General features: G+C 38.5%; 1 protein-coding gene and 1 pseudogene across 3 annotated transcripts in view; one reads left to right on the forward strand and one right to left on the reverse strand.

Moving 5' to 3' along the window:
- P4HA1 (prolyl 4-hydroxylase subunit alpha 1) overlaps window positions 1-22,748 on the reverse strand; it is an 89,934-nt gene that overhangs the window by 25,979 nt on the left and 41,207 nt on the right. Inside the window, exons 8-9 of one of the 2 annotated variants that reach the window (XM_031652266.1) lie at window positions 18,643-18,819; window positions 15,589-15,659 (exon numbers count right to left, since the gene is read on the reverse strand). In XM_031652266.1, the coding sequence (XP_031508126.1) occupies window positions 15,589-15,659; window positions 18,643-18,819 (248 nt within the window). Of the gene's footprint in view, window positions 1-15,588; window positions 15,660-16,673; window positions 16,745-18,642; window positions 18,820-22,748 lie in introns of both variants that reach the window. The other variant, XM_031652267.1, reaches the window with a different exon arrangement.
- LOC101001563 lies at window positions 7,860-8,575 on the forward strand (annotated as a pseudogene). The gene has a single exon (XR_651682.4). The product of XR_651682.4 is annotated as a 39S ribosomal protein L47, mitochondrial pseudogene (transcript).

Below are 22,748 nucleotides of genomic sequence, written 5' to 3' on the forward strand. Positions count from 1 at the left end.
TTGCCATTTTCAATCCTTGTATTCTTTGACAATCTTAGCAAGGCAAAAATATTTTAATGGTTTAAATTTTTTAAGTTTTTATTTGCACTTCTTGTTATATCATAACATATCTCGGCCAGGCGCAGTGGCTCACGCCTGTAATCCCAGCACTTTGGGAGGCTGAGGTGGGTGGATCTCTTGAGGTCAGAAGTTCGAGACCAGCCTGACCAATATGGTGAAATCCCATCTCTACTAAAAATACAAAATTAGCTAGGTGTGATGGTGCACGCCTGTAACCACAACTACTTGGGAGCCTGAGGCAAGAGAATTGCTTGAACCCGGAGGTGGAGGTTGCAGTGAGCCGAGAGCACGCCACTGCACTTGAGTCTGGGCAACAAGAGCAAAACTCCATCTCAAAAAAAAAAAAAAAAAAAACCTCAATGAAGGGTTTGAGTCTTAGCAGTTAAAGCCAATGTTGATTGTAGGTTAAAAAACAAAAAACTGTCAACCTGTCATCTTAATTGTAGTTCTATTGTAGTCACTACAGAGGAAAATGAATTCTTGATGCATGGGAAGTTATTTAATTTGGCTTTCATGTAAAATCCCCTCCAAAATATAGTAACACTCCCTTTTTTTTGAGATGGGGTCTGGTTCTGTCACCCAGGCTAAAGGGCAGTGACGCTATCTTGGCTCACCTTCCACCTCCAGGGCTCAAGCAATCCTCCCACCTCAGGCCTCCCGAGTAACTGGAACTACAGGCATGCACCACCATGCCCGGCTAATTTTTGTATTTTTTGTAGAGATGAGGTTTCACCATATTGCCCAGGCTGGTCTCAAACTCCTGAGCTCAAGCAATCTACCTGCCTTGACCTCCCAAAGTACTGGAATTACAGGTGTGAGCCATCACACCTTGCCCAAAATATATTAAGACTTTCCTTAGTTTAAGAACTATCTTTGGCCAGGTGCGGTGACTCAAGCCTGTAATCCCAGCACTTTGGGAGGCCAAGACGGGCGGATCATGATGTCAGGAGATCGAGACCATCCTGGCTAACACAGTGAAACCCCGTCTCTACTAAAAAAAATACAAAAAAACTAGCTGGGCGAGGTGGCGGGCGCCTGTAGTCCCAGCTACTCGGGAGGCTGAGGCAGGAGAATGGCGTGAACCCGGGAGGCGGAGCTTGCAGTGAGCCGAGATCTGGCCACTGCACTCCAGCCTGGGCGACAGAGCGAGACTCTGTCAAAAAAAAAAAAAAAAAGAACTATCTTCAAGTTATTCATCTGGATCCCATCCTTAACAAACCATTACTGCTAATCTGTCTTCAGCGACATTATTATAGACATACCAGGTTATCTAAAAACTCAGCTCTGAATTTACATTGTAACATTACTAAAAATTCAATGGAGATCATTATACTGTAATGTATTTTAATTGTCCATTCTTCTAGGACCTGGAAGTCTTACTCCTGTGTTAGATTAAATCTTAAGAAATCCAGAGGTTTTTCTTTCTAGTACTCAGGGCTTTAACTGAGTTTGGATTTTTTTTTTTTTTTAACATTATAGCATTTAATAGGAAAAAAACATTTGAAGATCATTTATCTTTCATATAACTGTAATTGAAAATGTCAACTAATTATACAGTGTTTTTCCCCATAAAACACAATTTAGTGCCAGGAGAAAAAAGAACTATTTCTTCAGATAACTTTATATGTGTCCTTGTTTTTCCATTAAAAATTAGATAGCCCAAAGTATCTTCCTTTTGGCCTTAATGACAGGACCTGACGCCAAAGCTGCGCATTCAATTAGAGTAACATTTCTATGCTTTTTTCCTTTCTATTGAGTGTCTGCTGTTAAAAAAAAACAAAAACAAAAACAAAAACTTTATGCTTTTGTAAAATATCACTAGAATACACACAGTAAGGGAGCAACATTCTTACACAGCAAGACTACACTTCTAATATGTGAGTAAGGAAGGCACACTGAAGTAGACAAGACCATTCTGGAGGTTTTGGAGATTGTTACAAAACCTCCAAAGAAAAATGTCAGTAATATAATTTGAACATGATCCCTACCTTCTTCTTCTAACCCGACACATCCATAAAAATATTCTATGATTAGCTAATCTAAAACTACTATATTTTTTTTTTTTTACAAAGGCAAAAGATAAGTCACACCCCAAAATGCCAGTAACAGAGTACAAAATTTCCAATAATTCTTCTCTAGGTGCTTGGTTAACAAAGGCTAATCATCTAGACTGGGAATTTATCCAGTCCCTTTGCTTCTTAGTGGGAAAATTATACAATAACACTGTACATCCACCCATTTCAGTTATCTCAGTCTGAGTACCACAGTTCAACCCATTAGAGGGCAGTGTTGTTAAAAGTTATGCCGTTAAAAAAAAAAAAAAAGCTGAATAACTCAAAACTTTTTGTATTTGTTTATATATATTATACTCTAACACTAATTTGCTCCTTAGTAACAAGGTAAACAAAATCGTAAGCCAAAATATCATATTTATGATATATTTAAGGCCAGGCATGGTGGCTCATGCCTGTAATCCTAGCACTTTGGGGGGCCAAGGTGAGAGGATCACTTGAGCCCAGCCAGGAGTTCAAGACCAGCCTGGGCAACAAAGCAAAACCACATCTCTACAAAAATACAAAAATTAGCTGGACATGGTGATGTGCACCTGTAGCCCCAGCTACTCAGGAGGCTGAGGTGGGGGGATTGCTTCAGCCCAGGAGGTGGCAGCTGTAGTGAGCCATGATTGTGCCACTGCACTCCAGCCTAGGTGACAGAGTGAGACCCTGTCTCCGAAAGAAAATAAAGTAAAATAAAATAAATACACAAATACATATATAAATATCATGTTACATTTATGATATCATAAATACCATACTGTAGGAAATAATTACTTCAGAGAAAAAAAATGAAAATCACTTTCCCACCAGAATCAAAAAAGTTTTTCTACCACTCTAAATAGATTATTGTTTATTTGCATAGGTTGTTATTTATATTACTTTAACTAGACTTTATGAGTTCACTTAACTATCTTTTCAGGGCACACAACTGAATGTTTACATTTCAAAAACTTCAAATTCCATTTCTCTGCTCTAGTCAAAATTATTAGCTTTTCCATTTACAAGCTGTAGTAAATTCTTAGAGTTTTTATTTGTTTTTTAATACCGGAAAAGACAGAGATGACTTGCCAAAAGTTAACAGATGGTCAGTAACATAAGTAAAGCCTTTTTTGGCTGGATACAATGACTCGCGCCTGTAATACCAATACTCTGGGAGGCTGATGTGGGAGGATCACTTGAGCCCAGGAGTTTGAGAACAGCCTAGGCAATATAGTGAAACCCTGTCTCTACAAAAATTTAAAAATTATCCAAACGTGGTAGTGTGCACCTGTACTCCCAGCTACTCGGGAGGCTGAGGTGGGAAGATCACTTCTGCCCAGGAGTTGGAGGGAGCAGTGAGCTATGATCATGCCACTGGACTTAGGCCCAGATGACAGAGCGAGACCCTGCCTCTATTTAAAAAAAAAAAAAAAAGGCTGTTTTGTTTTATGGGGTTTTTTGTTTGTTTGTTTTTTGAGATGGAGTCTCGCTCTGTTGCCCCGGCTGGCGTGCAGTGGCGCAATCTCGGCTCACTGCAAGCGCCACCTCCTGGGTTCATGCCGTACTCCTGCTTCAGCCTCCCGAGTAGCTGGGACCACAGGCACCCACCACCACACCTGGCTAATTTTTTGTATTTTTAGTAGAGACGGGGTTTCACTGTATTATCCAGAATGGTCTCGATCTCCTGACCTCGTGATCTGCCCGCCTCGGCCTCCCAAAGTGCTGGGATTACAGGCGTGAGCCACCGTGCCTGGCCTGTTTTATGTTTTTTAAATAGCAAAGGAGTTCCAAAAATATCTTGCCAAAAAAATTCTATTTGCTAAAATGTTGGAACAAATTATTACTTCCACTGAAGGTGATGTCATCGCTTAGACAGTTCTCTAAATACAGATATTTGAAATTCCTTTCTAAATCATTCAAAATACAGATGTTCCCAGGCTACAAGGGATTAAACTAACTGACATCAGAACACAAATTTTCTTCCATTTGGCAACTGAGATACCTTTTTTCCTTTTTTTGAGACAGAGTTTTGCTCTGTCACCCAAGCTGGAGTGCAGTGGTGCGATCTCAGCTCACTGCAATCTCTGCTTCCCAGGCTCAAGTGATCTTCCTATCTAAGCCTCCTGGGTAGCTGGGACTACAGACGTGCACCACCACTCTCGGCTAATTTTTTTCTTTTTAATTTTTTGTAAATAAAGACAAGGTCTAGCTCTACTGTTCAGACTGGTCTCAAGCTCCTGGGCTCAAACCATCCTCTCACCTCAGCCTTCCAAAGTGCTGATATTACAGGCATGAGCCACCATGCCTGGCCTTCTAATGCTAGTAGCTAAATACCTTCTGCTGTGATTTATAATATGTAAGAATGGTTGTACCTTTCTCAAAAATTCAATAAAACTGCTTGAGCTACAAAACTAGAATATTTAAAAAATAGGTTTGAAATGTTTAGAAATATTTAGTTTTTTTTTTTTTTTTAAAGTGTATAGATCACTTTCCTACAGTGATTTATTTTGACTTATTGGCAACAGTCCATTGACTGTGGGCTGGATATTTCTTCAAAAGGGCCATTGTATATACAGAAAATTTCCAAAAAACAGTCTTCCAAAACATTGAATTCATGACTTTTTTTTTTTTTTTTTTGAGAGGGAGTCTCGCTCTGTTGCCAGGCTGGAGTGCAGTGGCACGATCTCGGCTTACTGCAATCTCTTCTCCCGGGTTCAAGCCATTCTCCTGACTCGGCCTCTTGACTAGCTGGGATTACAGGTGCGCCACCACACCCAGCAAATTTTTGTATTTTTAGTAGAGATGGGGTTTTACCATGTTTGCCAGGATGGTCTTGATCTCCTGACCTCGTGATCCACCTACCTTGGCCTCCCAAAGTGCTGGGATTACAGGCATGAGCCACCGCTCCCAGCCGTAATTTTGTTTTATATGCTTCCTAGAAGCATGCAAATCTAGAGAATTTAGCTATTTACAAACTTTATGACAAAAAATGTGTAAAACCATGCAATAATCTGATAAAATCTGTAACCGTTTATTTTTTATTTTTTTAAAGGGGTTTTTTGTAAATATGAATTAGGTTCTGTAACAGAATGGAAAATTAGCTTAATGTAAAAATCAGGTTAATTACAATGTTCAGAAGCACTGTAAGTCACATATCAAAACATGTCTATGCAAATTAGTTTCTGCAAATCCTTACTATTAGTGTTCCTTAAGGATAATTGCTCCTGTGATTAAAATGAAAGCATATTATGGCAAATTTAAATTTTCTTCATGTCTTCTAATGGGGTTCAGGACACTCTACCCTAAAATACGGCACTGTATCATTTGAGCAGAAGCAGAAGGTCTCTCTGACCTTCTCCTATTCTTTTCCCCTTAAGCAGACCACAAAAGAATTCTCTGGGCTGGGCACGGTGGCTCACACCTGTAATCCCATCACTTTGGGAGGCTGAGGCGGGTGGATCACGAGGTCAGGAGATCGAGATCATCCTGGCTAACATGGTGAAACCCGTCTCTACTAAAAATACAAAAAATTAGCCAGGCAGCGGCAGGCGCCTGTAGTCCCAGCTACTCGGGAGGCTGAGGCAGGAGAATGGCGTGAACCCGAGAGGTGGAGCTTGCAGTGAGCCAAGATCGCGCCACTGCACTCCAGCCTGGGAGACAGAGTGAGACTCCGTCTCAAAAAAAAAAAAAAAAAAAAAGAATTATCTGACCTTCCTCTCAAGCAGTATAAGACTTTCAATCCAGAAGCATCCTCTCTCTACCTGGAGGAAAGGAACATCCTTATCCTGAGACACAGAGATACCAAGAAGTATCTGAACAAACAGGCTTTGCTAATTTCCCCCCAGTTTATTACCATTAGATCATATCCTCTTTGTTCGTCATACTTCTGCATGACTATCCACTCATCAAACCTAGCATAAAAATACACAGGTTTCCTCCTCTGGGGAGAGGGCATAGCTAAACAGAAAGCAGCAGAAACCTTGGCAGAGGTAAATGCCCCTGTCTGACAGCTTTGAAGAGAGCAGTGGATCTCCCAGCACAGAGGTTGAGATCTGACAACAGACAGACTGCCTGCTCAAGTGAGTCCCTGACCCCTGAGTAGCCTAACTGGGAGACAACCCCTACTAGGTGCAGACCGACACCTCACACCTCACACAGTGGGGTACACCCCTGAGATGAAGCTTCCAGAGCGAGAATCAGACAGCAACACTCGCTGTTCAGCAATATTCTATCTTCTGCAGCCTCCGCTGCTGACACCCAGGCAAACAGGGTCTGGAGTGGACCTCAAGCAAACTCCAACAGACCTACAGCTGAGGGTCCTGACTGTTAGAAGGAAACTAACAAACAGAAAGGACACCCACACCAAAACCCCGTCAGTACGACACCATCATCAAAGACGAAAGGTAGATAAAACCACAAAGATGGGGAAAAAGCAGTGCAGAAAAGCTGGAAATTCAAAATATCGGAGTGCATCTCCCCCTCCAAAGGAACACAGCTCATCACCAGCAACAGAACAAAGCTGGACGGAGAATGACTTTGACAAGTCAAGAGAAGCAGGCTTCAGTCGATCAAACTTCTCAGAGCTAAAAGAGGAACTATGTAATCAGCACAAAGAAACTAAAAACCTTGAAACAAGATTTGACCAATGGCTAACTAGAATAACCAATGTAGAGAAGTCCTTAAAAGAACTGACAGAGATGACAACCGTAATATGAGAACTACGTGACAAAAGCTCAAGCTTCAGTAACCGACTCGATCAACTGGAAGAAAGAGTATCAGCGACTGAAGATCAAATGAATGAAATGAAGCGAGAAGAGAAGTGTAGAGAAAAAAGAGTAAAAAGAAATGAACAAAGCCTCCAAGAAATATGGGATTATGTGAAAAGACCAAATCTACGTCTGATTGGGGTGCCTGAAAGTGACGGGGAAAATGGAACCAAGTTGGAAAACACTCTGCAGGATGTCATCCAGGAGAACTTCCCCAACCTAGTAAGGTGGGCCAACATTCAAATTCAGGAAATACAGAGACCACCACAAAGATATTCCTTGAGAAGAGCAACTCCAAGACACATAATTGTCAGATTCACCAAAGTTGAAATGAAGGAAAAACTGTTAAGGGCAGCCAGAGACAAAGGTCGGGTTACACACAAAGGGAAGCCCATCAGACTAACAGCAGATCTCTCGGCAGAAACTCTACAAGCCAGAAGAGAGTGGGAGCCAATATTCAACATTCTTAAAGAAAAGAATTTTCCTTTGGGAGGCCGAGACGGGCGGATCACGAGGTCAGGAGATCGAGACCATCCTGGCTAACACAGTGAAACCCCGTCTCTACTAAAAAATACAAAAAAACTAGCCGGGCGAGGTGGCAGGCGCCTGTAGTCCCAGCTACTCAGGAGGCTGAGGCAGGAGAATGGCGTAAACCCGGGAGGCGGAGCTTGCAGTGAGCTGAGATCCAGCCACTGCACTCCAGCCTGGGCGACAGAGCGAGACTCCGTCTCCAAAAAAAAAGAAAAGAATTTTCAACCCAGAATTTCATATCCAGCCAAACTAAGTTTCATAAGTGAAGGAGAAATAAAATCCTTTACAGACAAGCAAATGCTTAGAGATTTTGTCACCACCAGGCCTGCCCTACAAGAGATCCTGAAGGAAGCACTAAACATGGAAAGGAACAACAGGTACCAGCCATTGCAAAAATATGTCACAATGTAAAGTCCATCGATGCTAGGAAGAAACTGCATCAACTAGCGAGCAAAATAACCAGCTAGAGTTATGCGAAAACATGGCTGCGGCAGGTTTGGTCCTTCTTTGTAGGAGAGTCTCAGCTGCCCTGAAAGCTTCCAGGTCGTTAATAACTCCTCAGGTCCCTGCCTGCACAGGGAGCAGCATGGACCTGTCAGCAACTAAGGAACAAAAGTAATGAAGATTTACACAAACTTTGGTATGTCTTACTGAAAGAAAGAAACATGCTTTTAACCCTAGAGCAGGAGGCCAAGTGGCAGAGATTGCCAATGCCAAGTCCAGAGCGGTTAGATAAGGTAGTAGATTCCATGGATGCATTAGATAAAGTTGTCCAGGAAAGAGAAGATGCCCTAAGGCTTCTTCAGACTGGTCAAGAAAGAGCTAGACCTGGTGCTTGGAGAAGAGACATCTTTGGAAGAATCATCTGGCATAAGTTCAAGCAGTGGGTTATACCTTGGCACCTAAATAAAAGATACAATAGGAAACGATTCTTTGCCATGCCTTATGTGGACCATTTTCTCAGACTGGAACGTGAGAAACGAGCCCGCATCAAAGCACGGAAGGAAAATTTAGAGAGAAAGAAAGCAAAAATTCTTCTAAAAAAGTTTCCACATCTTGCTGAAGCGCAGAAGTCAAGTCTTGTCTAAGATGTCTGAACTCTTAAATTTACCATTTTGTTTTTCTTGAATAGTCTGTGTACAAGAGTAAATATGTTAAGTGGTTTATAAAGAAATTCTGTTTTTAAAAAAAAAAAAAAAAAATAACCAGCTAATATCATAATGACAGGATCAAGTTCACACATAACAATATTAACCTTAAATGTAAATGGACTAAATGGTCCAATTAAAAGACAGAGACTGGCAAACTGGATAAAGAGTCAAGACCCATCAGTTTGCTGTATTCAGGAGACCCATCTCACATGCAGAGACACAGATAGGCTCATAATGAAGGGATGGAGGAAGATCTACCAAGCAAACGGAAAAACAAAAAAAAGCAGGGGTTGCAATCCTAGTCTCTGATAAAACAGACTTTAAACCATCAAAGATCAAAAGAGACAAGGCCATTACATAATGGTAAAAGGATCAATTCAACAAGAAGATCTAACTATCCTAAATATATATGCACCCAATACAGGGGCACCCAGATTCATAAACCAAGTCCTTAGAGACCTACAAAGAGACCTAGACTCCCACACAATAATAATGGGAGACTTTAACACCCCACTGTCAATATTAGACAGATCAACGAGACACAAAGTTAACAAGGATATCCAGGAATTGAACTCAACTCTGCACCAAGCGGACCTAATAGACATCTACAGAACTCTCCACCCCAAATCAACAGAATATACATTCTTCTCAGCACCACATCACACTTATTCCACAACTGACCACAAAGTTGAAAGTAAAGCACTCCTCAGCAAATGTAAAAAAAACAGAAATTATAACAAACTGTCTCTCAGACCACAGTGCAATCAAACTAGAACTCAGGACTAAGAAACTCAATCAAAACCGCTCAACTACATGGAAACTGAACAACCTGCTCCTGAATGACTACTGGGTACATAACAAAATGAAGGCAGAAATAAAGATGTTCTTTGAAACCAATGAGAACAAAAATACAATATACCAGAATCTCTGGGACACATTTAAAGCAGTGTGTAGAGGGAAATTTATAGCACTGAATGCCCACAAGAGAAAGCAGGAAAGATCTAAAATGGACACCCTAACATCACAATTAAAAGAACTAGAGAAGCAAGAGCAAACGCATTCAAAAGCTAGCAGAAAGCAAGAAATAACAAAGATCAGAGCAGAACTGAAGGAGATAGAGACACAAAAAAAAACCCTCCAAAAAAATCAATGAATCCAGGAGCTGGTTTTTTGAAAAGATCAACAAAATTGATAGACCGCTAGCAAGACTAATAAAGAAGAAAAGAGAGAAGAATCAAATAGACACAATAAAAAATGATAAAGGGGATATCACCACCGACCCCACAGAAATACAAACTACCATCAGAGAATACTATAAACATCTCTACACAAATAAACTAGAAAATCTAGAAGAAATGGATAATTTACTGGACACTTACACTCTCCCAAGACTAAATCAGGAAGAAGCTGAATCCCTGAATAGACCAATAGCAGGCTCTGAAATTCAGGCAATAATTAATAGCCTACCAACAAAAAAAAGTCCAGGAGCAGACGGATTCACAGCCGAATTCTACCAGAGGTACAAGGAAGAGTTGGTATCATTCCTTCTGAAACTATTCCAATCAACAGAAAAAGAGGGAATCCTCCCTAACTCATTTTATGAGGCCATCATCATCCTGATACCAAAGCCTGGCAAAGACACAACAAAAAAAGAGAATTTTAGACCAATATCCCTGATGAACATCGATGCAAAAATCCTCAACAAAATACTGGCAAACTGAATCCAGCAGCACATCAAAAAGCTTATCTACCACGATCAAGTGGGCTTCATCGCTGGGATGCAAGGCTGGTTCAACATATGCAAATCAATAAACGTAATCCAGCATCTAAACAGAACCAAAGACAAAAACCACATGATTATCTCAATAGATGCAGAAAAGGCCTTTGACAAAATTCAACAGCCCTTCATGCTAAAAACTCTCAATAAATTCGGGATTGATGGAATGGATCTCAAAATAATAAGAGCTATTTATGACAAACCCACAGCCAATATCATACTGAATGGGCAAAAGCTGGAAGCATTCCCTTTGAAAACTGGCACAAGACAGGGATGCCCTCTCTCACCACTGCTATTCAACATAGTGTTGAAAGTTCTGGCCAGGGCAATCAGGCAAGAGAAAGAAATAAAGGGTATTCAATTAGGAAAAGAGGAAGTCAAATTGTCCCTGTTTGCAGATGACATGATTGTATATTTAGAAAACCCCACTGTCTCAGCCCAAAATCTCCTTAAGCTGATAAGCAACTTCAGCAAAGTCTCAGGATACAAAATCAATGTGCAAAAATCACAAGCATTCTTATACACTAGTAACAGACAAACAGAGCCAAATCATGAATGAACTCCCATTCACAATAGCTTCAAAGAGAATAAAATACCTAGGAATCCAACTTACAAGGGATGTAAAGGACCTCTTCAAGAAGAACTACAAACCACTGCTCAGTGAAATAAAAGAGGACACAAACAAATGGAAGAACATTCCATGCTCATGGATAGGAAGAATAAATATTGTGAAAATGGCCATACTGCCCAAGGTAATTTATAGATTCAATGCCATCCCCATTAAGCTACCAATGATTTTCTTCATATAATTGGAAAAAACTGCTTTAAAGTTCATATGGAACCAAAAAAGACCCTGCATTGCCAAGACAATCCTAAGCCAAAAGAACAAAGCTGGAGGCATCACACTACCTGACTTCAAACTATACTACAAGGCTACAGTAACCAAAACAGCGTAGTACTGGTACCAAAACAGAGCTATAGACCAATGGAACAGAACAGAGTCCTCAGAAATAATACCACACATCTACAGCCATCTGATCTTTGACAAACCTGACAAAAACAAGAAATGGGGAAAGGATTCCCTATTTAATAAATGGTGCTGGGAAAATTGGCTAGCCATAAGTAGAAAGCTGAAACTGGATCCTTTCCTTACTCCTTATACGAAAATTAATTCGAGATGGATTAGAGACTTAAATGTTAGACCTAAAACCATAAAAACCCTAGAAGAAAACCTGGGTAATACCATTCAGGACATAGGCATGGGCAAGTGCAGGGGCCTTTGAAAACAGTATGCTGAGAATAGATAGGGCTCAAGGACAGTATCTCCAATTGAACTTTTAATGAACTCCCGTAGGCGCCAAGAAGGCGGGCAGATAAAGAAGAGCATAGAAACAAAGAACTGAGTAGAAGGTTATATCTGGGAAAAGAAAGTTTGTTTTGCATTGCATTCTTTCTGCTGACGTGGGGTTTATGGAGTATAAATAAAGTGAGGCGGAGGCTCTGAGCGCGGCCGCCATGTTCTCTGTGTGTCTTTGTCTTTTGTGTGTTCTTTCATTCTCCACCACCCCTGGCACGGACCCCAACAGGCAAGGACTTCATGACTAAAACACCAAAAGCAATGGCAATGAAAGTCAAAATACACAAATGGAATCTAATTAAACTAAAGAGCTTCTGCACAGCAAAAGAAACTACCATCAGGCAACCTACAGAATGGGAGAAAATTTTTGCAATCTACTCATCTGACAAAGGGCTAATATCCAGAACCTATAAAGAACTCAATCAAATTTACAAGAAAAAAACAACCCCATCAAAAAGTGGGCAAAGGATATGAACAGACACTTCTCAAAAGAAGACATTCATACAGCCAACAGACACATGAAAAAATGCTCATCATCGCTTGCCATCAGAGAAATGCAAATCAAAACCACAATGAGATACCATCTCACACCAGTTAGAATGGCAATCATTAAAAAATCAGGAAACAACAGGTGCTGGAGAGGATGTGGAGAAACAGAAACACTTTTACACTGTTGGTGGGACTGTAAACTAGTTCAACCATTGTGGAAAACAGTGTAGCAATTCCTCAAGGATCTAGAACTAGAGAAATACCATTTGAGCCAGCCATCCCATTACTGGGGATATACCCAAAGGATTATAAGTCATGCTGCCATAAAGACACATGCACACGTATGTTTATTGCGGCACTATTCACAATAGCAAAGACTTGGAATCAACCCAAATGTCCATCAGTGACAGACTGGATTAAGAAAATGTGGCACATATACACCATGGAATACTACGCAGCCATAAAAAAGGATGAGTTTGTGTCCTTTGTAGGGACATGGATGCAGCTGGAAACCATCATTCTCAGCAAACTATCACAAGAACAGAAAACCAAATACCCCATGTTCTCACTCATAGGTGGGAACTGAACAATGAGATCACTTGGACACAGGAAGGGGAATATCACACACTGGGTCCTATTGTGGGGTTGGGGGAGGGGGAAGGAATAGCATTAGGAGATATACCTAACGTAAATGACAAGTTAATGGGTGCAGCACACCAACATGGCACATGTATACATATGTAACAAACCTGCACGTTGTGCACATGTAACCTAGAACTTAAAGTATAATAATAATTTTTTTAAAAAGTTAGAAAAAATGAATAAGACCTACTGTTTGATAGCACAACAGGGTGACTATAGTCAATAGCAAGTTAACTCTAAAATAACTTAGAGTTTGCAACTCAATGGATAAATGCTTGAGGTGATGGATACCCCATTCTCCATGATGTGATTATTTCACATTGCATGCCTGTATCAAAACATTTTCTGTACCCCATAAATATATACACCTACTATGTACCCATAAAAATTAAAATTTTTAAAAAAGTTTAAAACTAAACTGTCATCTACTTGTTATTTTTCTTACAGATGTAAATTTGATTCTTGTTCAATTTGTGTTGAGCTGAAACTAGAAACTATCTTTTATTTGTAGAAATGAAAGAAAAATGAAAGTTTATCTTCATCCTGGTTTTTAAAAAGTTAGAAATGTTCATTACAAATACCTCCCCAAAGTGTTCTAGAGAGGATTTAATGGGATAATCTAAAGTTTTCAACATAATTCTTGAATAATATGAGTTTCTCAATAAACGCTAAAACAAAACAAAACAAAACAAAACACAGGTTTCCCTGTTTCTTTGGGTTCTTATTTTTTTCCTATGTCTTTTCTTTTTTTAAGACAGGGTCTTACTCTGTCACCCTGGCTGGAATGCAGTGTTGTGCTCGTGGCTCACTGTATCCTCAACCTCCTCAGGCTCAGGTGATCCTCCGCCCACCTCAGCCTCCCAAGTAACTGGGTCTACAGGTACATGCCACAACACCTGGCTAATTTTTTTGTATTTTTTGCAGAGATGGAGTTTTACCACGTTGCTCAGGCTGGGGTCTTCATTTCTAAAGGCTTCTTGTCATGTAAATTTTGTATTAAATAAATTTGTACGCTTTTCTCTTGTTAATCTGTCTTTTGGTATAGGGGTCTCAGCTACGAAGCTAGTGATAGGCAAGAAAAAAACTTTCTCTCTCTTACTGGGGCAAAAGGGCAGGTGGTGTTATACAGCTGAGACAAGAAACCAAGACATGTGTATAGTAATGTTTAAGGTTAATATATAAAAGGCATATGGTTCTGCCCAAAAAAGAAAAAGGAAATGCTGAATCAATGCATTTGGTCCAGCCTCATCTTTCTGTCTTTTTGAAGACAGCAGTAATCTTCAAAATTTCTCTGAGTACCTCCTAAAATGCTTGTTAAACATCTATGTTCGCCTTTGCATAATTTTTTTAGTTGACAACTAAAATTTTTCATGATTTAATTTCAAATGATTTAATTGTCATATTGAAAATGTCAGTAATTTCTAAAAAATGATTACTTTAAAAATGTATCCACTGCAATCTAAATACCATAATGATTTGCTATCCATCATCATCCACTTAAAATATGTGAACAAAATTTTTTTTAAATACTTGGACATTTTACATCTTTTTTTTTCTTGATGGTACATTTTCATTCCATTCTTACCCTAGAACAGTGATTCTCAACAGGGGTGGAGTCACTAGAGGTAGTGGGAGGTATTTTACCTATCAGGGGACATTTGACAATGTCTGGAGACATTTTTGATTGTCACAAATTAAGGAAGGGTGCTACAGGCATCTAGTGAACCACAGATGCTATTAAACATCCTACAAAGCTGAAGACAGACCCCAACAACAAGAATTATCTGACTCAAAATGTCAATAGTGCTATTGAAAAGGTTAAACCTTGTCCTACAGTGACACATTTTTATGCCTGAAAATCTTTTATCACATTATACTTCTCTATATTAAAAATATTTATACAATTAACAAAAATATGAATTTCCTAAAACAAAAAGCCTGTGTTAAAGTCCTATAACAAGGCTGTGTTAAAGATAGTATCTTCTGGATTGTTACTATAATTATTATTCACATATGTTAATCTAAATAACATGACTAAACAATCAATATCAAATATACACAAGTGAAAATATATTAAGATGTTCCTAATGCGATGGATGGGGTTTATGTTTGTTATATTTCATTAGTTATTGTGTCTGTGGATAAATATTCTAATTGTTAGAATAAAAATTCAGCACAAAGATATTTCTATTTTCATGAGAGCCGAGAAACCTTCACAAGTAGATGGAAAAGGAGTTCTATTGTAATAATGTCACTCAATTCTGTGAGCTCTAAGTTACACAGTGAGCTCTTTTTAAAAAATTATTTTAGTGATCAATCAACTAACAACCTAATAAGATTCTCTTTAAACATTGTTAAAAGCAAGGAACTTGCAAAGGCTTTGTTATATGGTCATTCAAGGCACTTACTTACACAATACCTGCAGCTACTGGGTGACCCTGAGATTTTTAAACCCCTGCTTTACTACAGAGTCCAAAAGAGGCCTTGTTTAATGAAGGGAATTTGGGAACTTCTCTTAGTTCAATATGAGAACACATTTCATTTATCAAAGTTTGGGGAGCCTCAACATTTTGTAAGTTAATGTTACTTTGGAAAACCTCTATTAACTGCCCATAACCATGTTTATTAGTCCATCATGAAAACTCCAGCACAGATATTATCAAATATCTATGCTTAATCGCCTAGGTCTTAGAAACGATATCATGAGTTTTCAGAAAATTAGATTCCCAAGAAAGAAATGGTCCAAATATGACTGAAGTTCTCTCCATTACTCCCTTACCTCTTAGACACTCTGTACTGTGCTGTGGTCAATTTTCCAGTCTCAGGGTCATGTACTGTAGCTCGGCTCAGCTACAAAAAAAGAGAAAGGACAAGGACTTACTCCAGTAGCAGGCAATTTTGGGCTTTTTGTTTGTTTTGTTTTGCCAAGCCACAGGTGATTGGAAGGGTTCAGATTGGTCTGGATGGTGGGTAATGGTCTCAAATCCACAAAAACATTTAGAAAGGTGGCAGTAAGAACAGCCACTTCCAAATCAAGAGAAAATGAGTCGACAGATTTTTGTTGTAGATTTATTGTCCTTTCACTTTTTTTTTTTTTTTTAATCATTTGAAGCTGTATGTAAATGATTTATAGCACTGGGTTTCACAGAAACTTTCTCAGATCTAGAAGTTATTTAAATATTTTGAAAAAAAAATAGTAGACTCCTTAAATTCATTTTTCAAAACTCTCACTGAGATAAAACTGTTTTCAAATCTCTCTGGCAAAGTAAAAGGCAACTAAGTTTACAACTAATTTCTGGAAGACTGAGCTCAGAAGCGTAATTCTGTTCTTCCTACTGCCAACTTTTGAGTCAGCGAATTTTTTTAAATAAAAAACTCCAACAGGAGGAATACAGATTACTACATAATGACAATGGTATTTTACAAGATGTATGAACAAATGCCAACACAATCACCATGAAGGAGGATGTGAATCACTGCAGTATTTATGAATGAGAGAAAACTGCATAGGTGAAGACTACCACTCCCAGATTCAGGAGGCTGCTGCTTTATTTCCCCTTTTGGCAACAAAAGGGAAAAAGAAAACAAGTATCAGGCCACTTCCCGGATATTTGACACCTGATCTGAAGAAAGATAAAAAGCATATTAATTCTCGAAAAATAACATACCAATTAAAGATTAAAAACAGAACTTCTAGTGAAGGAGAAAGACCTGTGAAACACAAAGCAGTTTACCCATGCGTATCCTGTGGTGGTAACTTGAGCTGGTGACTGAAAATGACCTACTTCCCTTAAATGAATAATTCCTGTAGGATGTACAAAATACTCATTAGAGGGCAAAATATGCAGCACACACATCTCTTACCTTTTGCTAATTCTGTAATGTACCGTCTCCAAGTCTCCTGTTATTGGGTTTGAAATGGTGGCTCGCCTCAGCTGTGAAGCCAACCATCAAAATAGTTGCATTACAAGACAAAAAACTGAATCACATTTACCCAACCAGTCAGAATTCCAGGGTTTTTACAAAGGAGGCTAAAAAGAGAAAATAACTCCATACACTTCCAGTCACCTTGTGCTGAGCCTTGAAAGACGGTTAGTTTTTTAGGTTTTGGGGGTTTTTTCCCCTCAATTTTTTGTTTGTTTTGCATAGATGGAGGACATACAAACAAGAGAGATTGGAAATTAAATTTATTTCAATGGTGAAAGGACATGACAGTGAGAAAAAGAGACATTTCTGAAATTTGAAGTCTAATTTACAGTTAAAAGAATGACCATCTGGGGGTGGGGAGAGAAAGGGAAAAAAAAGAAGAACGGCTATTTGCAATTAATGATCCATTCCAAAATCTCTGACTTTAATTTTTTTTAGTGATGGAACTGTTTGCAAAGGTTAATGTTTTCAATTCATTTTAAGGTCAATCTTTTGTCCCTTCAAGATATCCACTTATTAACATATATAGTGAAATAATCTTGGACTGAGAACAAAGGCAGAGGAAAAGAACTCATAAATGTTAAGAACAGTAAGAGAAGACAGCCTAGATAATAATTTCAATTTTTTTTTAATGGAAGGATGATTCTGAGGTGGTAAGAGCATGAAATTTTATTGCCATTAAATTTATTGACCAAAAACAATCCAAATTGAGGAATCTCCAGAATATAACTTGATCTCCAAGCTGAAATGAATTAATTACCTTGGATGGCATCAATAATACATATTAATGTTAGACCAATGTTTTGCATTTATAATGTAATCTTTGGCCAAAAAAAAAAAAAAAGAAAAGAAAAACCACCAATTTTTGGAAGCAGTAAAATTCTAAAAGAAATTCTAAGTTCATTTTGTAGTATAGATATCCCAGATAATTCAAACCTTTGATATAAAATAAGGGTTAACAAACTATGGCTACAGACCAAATTCAGCCTGCTGCCTGTCACTGGAAATATAATTTTACTGTAATATAGCCACACTCTTTCATTTACATATTTTCTTTGGCTGCTTTTGCACTATAATGGCAGAACTAAATAGTCACAACAGAGATCATATGGCCTCCAAAGCCTAAAAAATATCTAACATTGACCTTTATGGAAAAAATCTGCCAACTCCTTTGTAGTGAGAGCAAGGCATGCCTAGAATTTATTCAACAATCTCTTTATGAAAGTGATGGCAGCTTGTACTTTACTATCAAGAAGACCAAATATGTTTTAAGAACAAGCTGATGGGGGAAAAGGCAAGAGCATAAAGGGTAGTCTTTTCCACATTCTCACTAAAGAAGAGTTTTCATGCTAAACACTAAGCTTACAGATTGGGTTTACATTAGATTCTTTTTCTTTTAAGATAAATTATGTGGGTTAAAGTCAGAAAACTATCACCATTTCAAATTAACATAATGCTTGTGCCCAATTATATCCTGTTATAATAGTAATAATGTGCCTAAAAGGGAATAAAAATACTTCCACAGTATTCTTTCAATAAAAATATAGAAGTTATGAAGAAGCTGGGCTTTGAGTAGCCTCTGAGATTAGAAGACTCCAAAATATATAGAAAAGTTTATCAGGAAGACAGTGAAACACAAATTTGCTAATGGTGAATAAAAATCTCATCAATAATTTTCATAATTCAGTGCTTAAAAACCAGCTGAAGGGTACATTACTTGTGTTGATAACAAACGGAAAAACTGGCATAAACAGAGCATCATTAGTAACTCCATTATGCTGAGGCAACAATATCTTTAAAAAATCTGTGGCGTTATTAGTATATCAATTATCCTATTTTCTTACAAAGAAAAATTGATACAAAGGTACAGTATATTGAGGAGAAATAAAAAAAAAACATTATTTACCCTTGGTTTTGCTAGGTCTTTGACGATTTCAATTTCTGCATCAGAAATAATATCATGGAAGCGAATAATACGAGGCTTGTCCCATTCATCCTCCTGTTTAGCTGGAGCTAGAATAAATTTAGGATTCCGGTTTCCATCATGGTAGCGGCAAAAGAGTTTTTTCTGTCTCCGAGGGGTCTAAAGTTAAGAATATGATGAATATATTAGAATAATAATACTTTTAATATCTATTCCTATGCAGATAAGAGACAATAATCATGCTTGCATATACAGAGTATCTTTGGAAAAATATACAAAAGCAGTACTCTGCAAATATTTTGCCTCAAACAGGATGTTCAGAATTTTAAATACAGTATTAATGATGATTTTCTGGGTGAGAGAGGCGAAGTCTTAAATAAGTTCAAATGTTTAAATATGAAAAACATAATGCCATGTTTATGAAAATATTAAATGCCCGGCATTGCTCTAAATGGCACAAAGTAACTGGCAAGCACCCAGAGACAAAAAGTTTCTAGAAGAAAAAAAAAAACTAGGTTTTCCTAAATACTTCACAGTTAAATGCTTGTGGCAAAAAAAAAGGAAATTTTTAAGGGCAAAATCAAAAATGGACAGCTCTGAAAAAGAAAAAAGTTATTAAACAAAGATCCCGGATGCTTTTATTAGGCAGTATAAAAATAGAGCAGTCAACAAAACAAATTCCCTTCAATCATCTATGTATTATATTAATAAGTTATTTTGTTGCCTACTTCTCTTAATTAAACAAGTATGTCAGGCCTGGCATGGTGGCTCATGCCTATAACCCCAGTACTTTGGGAAGCTGAGGTAGGAGGATCACTTGAGCCCAACGAGACCAAGACCAGCCTAGGTCACACAGCAAAATCTCATCTCTACAAAAAATTTAAAAAATTAGCCGGACATGAGGGCACTTGCCTGTAGTCCCACATACTTGAGGGGCTGAAATGGGAGGACTGCGTAAGCCCAGGAAGTAGAGGTTGCAGTGAGCCATGATCATGCCACTACACTCCAGCCTGGGTGATAGAGCAAGATGCTGTCTCAAAAATAAAACAAAACAAGTATGTCACATAAGCAGGAATATGAGTAGTTTGTTTCAATTATTATACTAATAATATACTAAAACAAATAATGGTTTATGTTTATTCTCCATGCACTTTACCTAGAATCAAATCCAAGGCTTTAATTTTTACTAAGTCTTTTTACATAATGATGAGATGAATTTAGCTATTCTGAGAAAAAGAATTTTTTGTTTTTGTTTTTGTTTAGACAGAGTCTTGCTCTGTCACCCAGACTGGATTGCAATGCCTTGATCTTGGCTCACTGCAGCCTCCGCCTCCTGGGTTCAAGCAATTCTCCTGCCTCAGCCTCCCAAGTAGCTGAGATTACAGGTCCCTTCTACCATGCCTGGTTAACTTTTTGTATTTTTAGTAGAGATGGGGTTTCGCCATGTTGGCCAGGCTGGTCTTGAACTCCTGACCTCAGGTGATCCACCCGCCTTGGCCTCCCAAAGTGCTGGGATTACAGGCATGTGCCATCGTGCCCAGCAAGAATGTTCTTTTGATCTTAGGCAAAGTTGAGTACGTGTTACATTAACAGACTGGCAAATTAGCAGACTCTTGTTTTATATCTACAGTTTTGTTCCCTAAGAGTTATTAAGAGCAATAAAAATTTCTGCTTATTATGGAAATTTGAACACTAGATACTTGACATTACAAAACTTGTGAATTTTTAGGTGACAATGGTATTGTAGTTATTTTGAATTTGTATCTTTAAAAGATACATACTAAAATATTTAGTAATAAAACAGAAGAGAAAATGTTTAATAAGGGGACGGGCACGGTGGCTTACGCTTGTAATTCCAGCACTTTGGGAGGCCGAGGCGGGCAGATCACGAGATTAGGAGATAGAGACCATCCTGGCTAACACGGTGAAACCCCATCTCTACTAAAAATACAAAAAATTAGCTGGGTGTGGTGGCAGGCGCCTGTAGTCCTAGCTACTCAGGAGGTTAAGGCAGGAGAATGGCATGAACCCGGGAGGTGGAGCTTGCAGTGAGCCGAGATCGCACCACTGCGCTCTAGCCTGGGCAACTGAGCGAGACTCCATCTCAAAAAAAAAAAAAAAAGAAAAGAAAGAAAAGAAAAGAAAATACTTAATGAGTCTAACAGTGTCACTATCTTTGTATTTACTCATTAGCTGAAGCATATCCTCCTAGGACTCCATGAACCTAGCTATCAAAAGTGTCCCATAGGTACTGTATACTTTGCTGTTAGTGGTTAAGCTGTCAACAGTCATCAATATCAAAATGTAAAGCCCAGCTTGAGTTTACTAGCAGTAAAGAAAACGTTAAACACTTTTCAAATGTTTACACTTAAAAGTACTTACTCCAAAAATTCATTAACTCTTTCTATGCATGCCTGCGTTCAATTGAAAACTAATACCACATGAAATTCCTTTTCAAAAGGTTCCATAATCAATTAATATTGAGAAAGAATGTATATCATATCACAATGCACGTTATCATAAAAAGGTTCTGAGAAGTCTTGAGGCTAAACAAAAACCTACGTTCAACTTTAACAAATGTTCCCCAGACTTTGTTCTTTTTTGCTTTTGACCTAATATCTATTAAGATCTTTGGAACTGGAATTCTGAGTTATAAATACATAAATATAAATATACAATAAACAAAGAAATATTAAAGATTTATTTAATATTTTATTTAATTAAAGATAAAGACAAAATCTGTTAAAAACTTTCTGCATTTTGAGTATTAAATAGACTAAAGCATTTCACTAAGCAATCTTGTCAAGGTTAACTAGGAGCAAAACTACAAGGGATTATTGTATAGATGAATCTGTTGTATCTCATAAGATGCATAGAGTAGTGTTATTATCTCTAAGACTGCTGAACAGAAGGGTGCAGTGGCTCACGCCTCTAATCCCAGCACTTTGGAAGGCCAAGGTGGGAGGATCACCTGAGGTCAGGAGTTTGAGACCAGCCTGGCCAACATGACGAAACCCCGTCTTTACTAAAAATACAAAAAAATTAGCCAGGCATGGTGGCGAATGCCTGTAGTCCCAGCTACTCGGGAGGCTGAAGTACAAGAATTGCTCGAACCCAGGAGGCGGAGGTTGCAGTGAGCCAGGACTGCGCCACTGCATTCCAGCCTGGGTGATAGGGGTTCTGTCTCAAAAAAAAAATAAATAAATACATACATACATACATACATACTACTAAAATCTCTCTTGCATTAAATATAAGAAAAACTATCACTTCCTTTAAACTTATTTGATCCTTCACCCTTACCTGATCCTTCCAGGGTGAAGGATCAAATGAAAAAGGTAATACTGCACAAACATACGTAATAGTATATGATTCACAAGCTTTATTTCAAAGCTATTTTACTAATAATTGGAACATATTAAATGTGGCACCCACAGAGAGATAATGGTATACTGTAATTTTCTTAAAAAAGTTTTTTAGGCCGGGCGCAGTGGCTAACACCTGTAATTCCAGCACTTTGGGAGACAGAGGCAGGTGGCTCACAAGGTCAGGAGTTTGAGGCCAGCCTGGCCAACATGGTGAAACCCCATCTCTACTAAAAATACAAAAATGAGCTGGGTGTGGTGGCAGGCACCTGTAAACCCAGCTACTCAGGAGGCTGAGGCAGGTTAATCACTTGAACCCAAGAGGCAGAGTTTGCAGTGAGCCGAGATCACGCCACTGCACTCTAGCCTGGGCGACAGGGCGAGACTCCGTCCCCCCCAAAAAAAAAAAAAAAAAAACTTTTTGAGAGACAGGGTCTTATTCTGTAGCTCAGGCTGGAGTGCAGTGGTGTAATCATAACTCACTGTACCCCTGAACTCCTGGATTCAAGTGATCCTCCCACCTCAGACTCCTGAGTAGCTAAGACTACAAGTGTGCACCAGCATGCCCAGCTAATTTTTAAATTTTTTTGTAATGGGGGCTATGTTGCCAAAGCTGACATACTGTAGTATTTTATGCAGCCATTCTGATTGTTATCACATAGGCTTAAATATAAAAATGACTGATTCTCTCAAGAACTGTGTACAAACACATACACACACACA

Source organism: Papio anubis, chromosome 11, assembly GCF_008728515.1.
Source record: "Papio anubis isolate 15944 chromosome 11, Panubis1.0, whole genome shotgun sequence".
Classification (NCBI taxonomy): Eukaryota; Metazoa; Chordata; class Mammalia; order Primates; family Cercopithecidae; genus Papio; species Papio anubis.